The sequence below is a fragment of the Pteronotus mesoamericanus genome, unplaced genomic scaffold, assembly GCF_021234165.1.
Source record: "Pteronotus mesoamericanus isolate MK-2021 breed Mesoamerican mustached bat unplaced genomic scaffold, CSHL_Meso_final contig_263, whole genome shotgun sequence".
In the NCBI taxonomy this organism is placed as follows: domain Eukaryota; kingdom Metazoa; phylum Chordata; class Mammalia; order Chiroptera; family Mormoopidae; genus Pteronotus; species Pteronotus mesoamericanus.
In genome coordinates, this window is record NW_026555112.1 from 12801934 (window position 1) to 12809938 (window position 8005).

Here is an 8005-nt window from a genome sequence, read left to right on the forward strand (position 1 = left end):
TTCTAGGACCAATCTTGAATTGAGAGAAGACCTCCCATTTGTCCTCCTCTATGTAGCTCATTTTGGGGACATCTAGGTGCTGCAAATAATTCCTTCAGAGATATTCTTTGGGGTTTGAGAGGGGTTGCTACTCAAAGTGCGATCTTCAGACAGAAGCATCAGTGACACTGGGGAGCCCATTTGAAGTGCAGTCGAAACCCCGCCCCAGGTCAGAGTTCACCTTTTACCAAGATGCTCAGGTGATGTGCACAATAAGCAACACTGTAAAAGAGCTATCTTCTGGGATTAGATGGGTGGAGGAGAAAGGAGGTTCAGTTGTGTGATGTATCAGCTGTGTCCTCTTCCAAAGAAGACAATGAGACGGTGTTAGACGTGCAAGAGGTTTGTTGGAATGTAACAAAAGAAAGATAAAAGAACCCACAGGACTCGGTAGGGGAAACCTTCAGACCCTGATGCTGATCTGACTTAAGTGAAAGGAAAGAGGGGAGGAAGGAGGGTTGAGTAGGGAGTGTCTCAGACTGCAGTGTGTTGCTTACAAAGACCCAGCCAACCCAGCGGGGAGCTCAGAGCAAAGGCTGCATAGTAGCTGAGTCTGCACTGGGCAGAAAGGGCCCAGGCCTTGTCGGCCCGCTGTGCTTCGTCACTGACAGAGGGCTGCCCAGGAAGAGCGTGGCCTCCGCATGAAACCAAAGCAGAGCAAGAAGGAAGCTGTCAGCTAACTGTACTCCTTGAAGCTAAAATAAGTTCTTTCTTTAAGGGAAACCCTAGCAGTATATACCCATGGCTGCCACATGTGACATCTGAAGGTAATTTTGCAAAAATCTATGAAAGCTAGTCAAATGTATGGAAAGCAGATTTAAGAAAATACCCCATTAAAGGAAGCCTGACTTACGTGCTTTTCTAGGACTGTTTGTCTTGTACTGATCCTTCAGGGAACAGTCTCCCCCATGGCCCCTGGAAGACAAGGTCCAGAGAGCATTTTCCCCTAGGGAGTCTCTGTGACCCAATATGGTGTCCCTGTATTTATAAGATGCCGTGGCCATGGGTCTCAGATCACCCTCTGCCCGCTCAGTAAGCCCCAGGCCCCCAGGGGCAGACCCGATCCTGACTGGCCACCTCAGAGCCAGAGAAAATAAAAACCCAGAGGAGCTGGAGCAGGAACGGCAGAGGTCCGGGGAGCGGAGCGTGGCTGTCGAGCGATGCCCCACATGCTGATTTTCACTTTCATGCCCCCTCCCCACTCCCGCACATCTGCAGGCCCAGGCAACCACATGCACAAAGGCACACGCAATGGAAACATTTACATCTGCCAAATTCACATCCACGTTCATGTACACTTCAAAAAACCACATGCCCATACTCCTCCCACACTGACACAAGTTTGTATGTCCACACCCTGCTATTTCAACAAACACTTGTGCACCTAGTACCAAGTTTCCCAACGTCCCCTATGTGTAGATCACAGACACGAGGCTGCAACATCCACATACATAAACTCCCAACCACATACAGGAACAAAACTAATCAAATGGACATGCAAAAACATAGTGACTTTACGGTAACTGAAAACCAACAAACATCTGGAACTGCCACACATGCCTTAAAAGAGATTTCCCTTGGCTATAGGTGCTCCTTGAAACCCTGCAGGAGCCAGGCTGGCAGCTAGCCTAGTATGCTAACCCGGAAGGACTTAGCTGTTTTCTTAGCCATCCCCCGGAGCCCTGCAGGAGGGAACTCAAGCTCTCAGGCCTGATGGGGCGGGGGCGGTGCAGGGGGGTGGTGGAGAGTATGTTTGTATCTGAAAGACCGTTACACATGTCTGTAGAGGAGTGGAGTGGAGGCAGCAAGAGCCCAAACTCTGCTTGCTTAGGTTTGAATCCCAGCTTTGCCACCCTCTACCTGAATGATCTTGGGCAAGTTAGTCAGCTCGGTCTCATTTTCCTCATCTATACAATGAAGATAATAATCTAATAGTACTCACAACACAGGCTGCTGTGGGAATACACCCGTGCCGAGATTGGGCCTGGTGCATCATAAGAGCGAAGTGCTGGTTATTATTTATTCCGCTCCCGGGAGTCCTCCAGCCCTGGGGCTTCCACAGCCTCCCTGGTTCTCTCTCATATCATACACGGTCCCTACACAGAGCTCCGCAGTTGCTAGCTCCCTGCAAGGCAGGACTAGCTCTCACCAGGATCTCTTTACCCCCTCCTCCCTTCCCTGTTAAGGTTTTTGCAAATGGATGTGTGGAGAAGGCAGAAGCGTTGCGTGTCTGCAAGAATATGAGACCAGGCAGCAAATGTCCAGACTCCTGCAACGCTGGGTCTGCCTGGCTGACCACCGCGGTCTGGACTGGGGAAGAGCGCCTTCCCGAGGGCGCGGCGGGGACGCTGCGGGTTTCAGGCGGTTACCTTTCTGCAGGTTTGTAGGAAGTGGGGAAGAGAGACGCTTCTCCTTCGGTCTGGAGATTCTCTCTCTCTCTCTCTCTCTCTCTCTCTCTCTCTCTCTCTCTCTCTCTCTCTCTCTATCTCTCTCTCTTTCTATCTAATCTTTCAAGGCCCGTAGCCCCGCCAAACCCCTCCCAATGTGACATTTTTCTCAGAGAGAACCGTTATTTCTCCAAGGCAGAAATGTGAGGAGGACTGTCGTCTCTCCTCTCTTACGACCACGCAGCCACAGCCTCATCCCTTCACCCCATGACAATTCATTCCCCCTCGAGTCCGCTCTGCGTTCAGCGGGCTCCCAGGTGAACTGAAATCCACAGCTATTCTCATCTGGTTGCCCCGGGAGTTTCAGCGCTCTCGGTACAACCTGTTCCTCCGTCCTTCCCTCTCCCTCCCACTCTCCCTCCCTCTCTCGCCGGGCTTCTCAGCCCCCTCCCTCGCCTGCGCGGGGCCGCAGCTGCGCCCTCCGGAGAGACGCCCGCTGCCCGGGTACCGCGAGGGGAGGCAGGAGGAGGAGGAGCGGCTGGGAGGAGGGGGGAGGGGCGCGCCGAGTGGAGGCCGAGCGCCGCCGCGCAGCCCGAGAGCGGCGGCTGGAGGCTCCTCTTCTGGAAGGAGGCTTTTGGCTGCTTGGTAACTGGCTGCCAGAACGGAGAGCAAGGCAGAGAGCAGGGCAGCGTCTTCTTGACGTCAGGACCCAGCGAGGGGATCGCGCCAGCAGCCCCAGCCCGCCCCACTGTGCGCCCGGCCGGCTGCAGGAGAGGAGCCCGACGCGGGGCGCTCGCGCGGTGTGCGTGGCGGGCTGGGGAGTGGGGCGACGGGGGCGCAGCATGCCCCCGGCCCCGGGGCCATGGAGATCTCCCTGGTGCCCCTGGAGAACGGCGGGGCCATGACTGTCAGAGGAGGCAGCGAGGGCCGGGCAGGCTGTGGCCAAGCCACAGCGGGAGAGCTCCAGTGCCCCTCGACGGCTGGGCTCAGCGATGGGAGCAAAGAACCGGCGCCAAGGGGACGCGGCGCGCCGAGGTGCGCGGAGCCGGGAGGGCGGCCTGTGCCACCGCTGCCTCAGGAGCATCCGCAGCCTAGACAGCTTCCATCGCGGGACGAGGCAGAAGATGACCCTGCCCAGGGCATGGCGGAGGATCCGGTGCTAAGCGCGAGGGCGCTTCACCACCAGCGCGTCCTCATCAACATCTCCGGGCTGCGCTTCGAGACGCAGCTGGGCACCCTGGCGCAGTTCCCCAACACCCTCCTGGGGGACCCGGCCAAGCGCCTGCGCTACTTCGACCCCCTAAGGAACGAGTACTTCTTCGACCGCAACCGACCCAGCTTCGACGGCATCCTTTACTACTATCAGTCGGGGGGCCGACTGCGGAGGCCAGTCAACGTCTCCCTGGACGTGTTTGCCGATGAGATCCGCTTCTACCAGCTGGGGGACGAGGCCATGGAGCGCTTCCGGGAGGACGAGGGTTTCATTAAAGAAGAGGAGAAGCCCCTGCCCCGCAACGAATTCCAACGCCAAGTGTGGCTTATCTTTGAATACCCAGAGAGCTCGGGGTCCGCACGGGCCATCGCCATCGTCTCGGTCTTGGTCATCCTCATCTCCATCATCACCTTCTGCTTGGAGACCTTGCCGGAGTTCAGGGACGAACGCGAGCTGCTCCGCCATCCCCCGGCGCCCCACGCGCCTGCCGGGCCGGCCCGGGGCAACAACGGCAGTGGAGCCGTGGCTCCTCCCTCTGGCCCAACGGTGGCACCTCTCCTGCCTAGGACCCTGGCGGACCCCTTCTTCATCGTAGAGACCACGTGTGTCATCTGGTTCACCTTCGAGCTGCTCGTGCGCTTCTTTGCCTGCCCCAGCAAGGCAGAGTTCTCCCGGAACATCATGAATATCATCGATGTGGTGGCCATCTTCCCCTACTTCATCACCTTGGGCACGGAGCTGGCCGAAAAGCCAGGGGGCGGCGGAGGGGGTGGCCAAAATGGGCAGCAGGCCATGTCCCTGGCCATCCTCCGAGTGATCCGCCTGGTCCGGGTGTTCCGCATCTTCAAGCTCTCCCGCCACTCGAAGGGGCTGCAGATCCTGGGCAAGACCTTGCAAGCCTCCATGAGGGAGCTGGGCCTGCTCATCTTCTTCCTCTTCATCGGAGTCATCCTCTTCTCCAGCGCCGTCTACTTTGCAGAGGCTGACAACCGGGATACCCATTTCTCCAGCATCCCGGATGCCTTCTGGTGGGCAGTAGTCACCATGACTACGGTGGGCTACGGAGACATGCGGCCAGTCACTGTGGGGGGCAAGATCGTGGGCTCACTGTGTGCCATCGCTGGGGTCCTCACCATCGCCCTGCCGGTGCCCGTCATTGTCTCCAACTTCAACTACTTCTACCACCGCGAGACAGACCACGAGGAGCAGGCGGCTCTGAAGGAGGAGCAGAGCAGCCAGAGCCAGGGGACAGGGCCGGAAAGCAGAGGCCAGCGGAAGGCCAGCTGGAACAAAGGGTCCTTCTGCAAGGGGTCCCTGGAAAATGCGGAGGGAGCCCGGAGGGACAGCAGCCCCCTGGAGAAGTGTAACCTCAAGGCCAAGAGCAATGTGGACTTGCGGAGGTCCCTGTATGCCCTCTGCCTGGACACCAGCCGGGAGACAGATTTGTAAGGAGGGATCCAGGATGACTGGTGGGGACAGCAGAAGCCTCCTAAACCTAAATATCTACTTTACACCACAGAGTATTTCAAACTCACCCTCTAACCTAAGTCTGTCCCTCTTCCTTTCCTTCCCTGTCTCCTTGGATACCCCCATTTTTCCTCTTCTTTCCATGACTCCAAGGGTCGCCTATTTTTAAAAAGTACCACATTCCATGACGCAGGAGCTGTTAAAATGGTGAGCACTACGAGATGGATGTATTTGTAGCCAGTTTCATATACCCAGCAGAGGAATAACCCAAACAAAAATGACTTTAAATAGCCCAGATCCCAAGACATTTTGTAACCCCTCCATCCATGTGTTCCAAACTTGCTTTACATATGATTATATTTGTGTATAGGGGAAATATTTTTGTGGCTAGTGAGTGGATTTTTGTACTATAGTTCAGATGAAGATATTTTGGATATATTTTCAAGACATATGTTGTATTTATGGAAGAGAGAGTTCCTGTGATGTTTTTCTGTGAACATTACATTAGAGCCAGAGGCTCTGGTTACAGTGGTTCTGGTTCCTGTGTCTGTAAGTCTCTTTTCTGGGATGTGGTATCGGTGCTTTGCATCTAGGGCAAGGAATGTTCTGGAAGAAAGGCAACTCTGACATTTTCTGTGTGCCTTAAACAATTCTTATAACTTTCTTTGAAAAGCATGTTAATGATGTTGGAGAAAGACTTCTGATAATTCATTCTCTTTGTTTTATCCCAGGAAATAAAATGTTGCTTGGTCGAGGCAAGTGTTTTTCTACAGCTGATGCATTTTTTTTTGAAATTAAAAAAAAAAAAAGTCTGTCACTTGCTGTTTCTGGTTTTGGAGGCAGACCAAATGCCACCTTGACTGGAGTAGGAAACTTGGAATGCTAATGATTTGATCATCCACTTTTTTTTTCCGGGTCCCCTCTGTGGCTCACAGACAGGGGAGTGAATTCTGTGGATGGCATGCCCACCCCTGTGACATGGTGGTATCAGACCCAGCCGCGTAGAGTGGGATGGAGCTAAAGGCAGAGGGTGAGAAGGCCCCTCAGTCCCCCCTCACCACCCCAAACTACTGTGGTCTCCTGGTGCTGGACTTCTGAACTCTCCTTTATCTGCAGGTGATAAGTCTTACTATTGCTCTCAACAGCTCTGAGAAACAGGCCTGAGTCTCAGACTTGAAGCCTGTTCATAAAACGAGGCTCTGGTGTGAAAGTCTTGAGGACAGGAGCAGCACCTGTTATATTGTCCCTGCCAGCGGCGCTGTGGCGGAGAACGCACTGCCCTTGGCTGGACAGAGGCAGCTAGAGGCCAAGTGGAAGGATCTGCTTGTCCACACTAAAGGCTGGTTTCTGCCTTGTCTTCAGTAATTTGTAACCTCAGAATGAATCTCTTCGCTTCCTCTTAACTGGATGGTTGTGGAAAAACATCACAGTAGGTATAACACTGGCTGCAATTTCTCTTTGGGATTAGCTATTCCCGTGGGGCTCCCAATTCCTGCTGTTGCTTTTTCTGCTGAATTAATCCAAAGGCTGGTTGTTTTACCTCCTCACCAGGGTGGGCAGGTTGTCCACAGTCACACTTCCCCCCACGACAGCATCCGGGTCTCCATGGGGCGAGGGAGGAACTGCTAAATTGATCTCTGGGAATTGTGGATTTAAGTAAGATGCCGACACAATAATAAAGCCAGCGCCTGTGGCTGAGCAGAGTCATTTCCAGTCAGAAGCTCTTAGCAGCAAATCTGAGGAGGAAATAGGATTGTGCAGGCAGGGTTCTGTTGTTCGTCACTATATGCTGGGACAAAGGAAGAAGAACAGAGACACTTCATTTATTTATCGTTTACAATCTGCCTAAAGGCAGGGCATCCTGCCAAAGCCCAGCTCCACACAGTCTCACCTTTAAGCCTGCTATGGCTTTGAAGCTAATGTGTGGAGTTTAGCACACACCGCATGATTGGGACCGGGTCACCCAGTTCCAGGCTCAACCCTCCCTTAAAGGCAACAGAGAAGTTACCAGCTTGCATCTGAAGGTCAGTTTCTTTAGGTTTAAGCAAGAAAGAGAACATCTTAGACGTGTCCGGTGCCTGACAGCCTGTATCTTTAAATGCCCAGTAAACGGGCGCAAGCTTGTACAGACCCTCAGGGTTGCAGTGGTGGAAATGAGAGTGAGTCTCCCTATTTCGGGTAAAAGGAGGGGGCACTGCAGAGCAGGTTTACAAAGGGGATCAGGGGGGTTCCAGAGTTGGGTGTCCCGTCCCCTGTGGCAGTCTCTCATCTTTATGGCTTGCGATGTGCTATCTGTCCTGGGATACTGGGAGGTGCGCCCACTAGGCAGAGCCAGTATTTCGGTCTGTCTGTCTTGTGAGCGCACCTGTTGCTATGGTTCTGGGAAAGGCCGCACTGTTTGAAATGAAATGAAAGCTGAATGTCAAGGCTCTTCTCAGGCCACCTGAGGTAAGGGGAAGCGGCCCCTCCTCTCCTCTCCCAACCTCCCCTTCTCTGCTCTCATAGATTTCCCACCTCCTTTAGTTCCTGAGGAGATTAGATCAAGTGGCCTCAGCCAAGTTCTTTATCCAGATGTTGCTTCTTGGCCCCCACAGCAGGAAACCGCCCCCGGGTGTAGAATCCACCAGCTTCGGTCACAGCCACAGCAGGGAGAGCAGAGCTGTGCCTGGCCCGTGCACCGGTGTGAGGACTGCGGAGCATCCTGCCCCTTTTTCACTGCCTACTTTTTGCCTCTGTGATCGCTGAACCCAAAACAATAACAACTGCAGAAAAAAAAAATTTTTTTTCTCATGCTTTATGAGCCCCAGATCCTTGATTCACCCTGCCAGCGACAATCCCCGGAGGGGAAAATGAAACAGAGTGCCTTGGGGATCCTGTAGAGTTAGCGGTCAAAAAAATT

The 8005-nt window shown here is 54.0% G+C and overlaps 1 protein-coding gene across 1 annotated transcript; it reads left to right on the plus strand.

Moving 5' to 3' along the window:
* The first annotated feature begins 3288 nt into the window (after positions 1-3288).
* KCNA5 (potassium voltage-gated channel subfamily A member 5) lies at positions 3289-5360 on the plus strand. The gene has a single exon (XM_054574478.1). It carries the CDS (start codon positions 3289-3291, stop codon positions 5086-5088), a length of 1800 nt encoding a protein of 599 aa, XP_054430453.1. The 3' UTR covers positions 5089-5360.
* The last annotated feature ends 2645 nt before the right edge of the window (positions 5361-8005 follow it).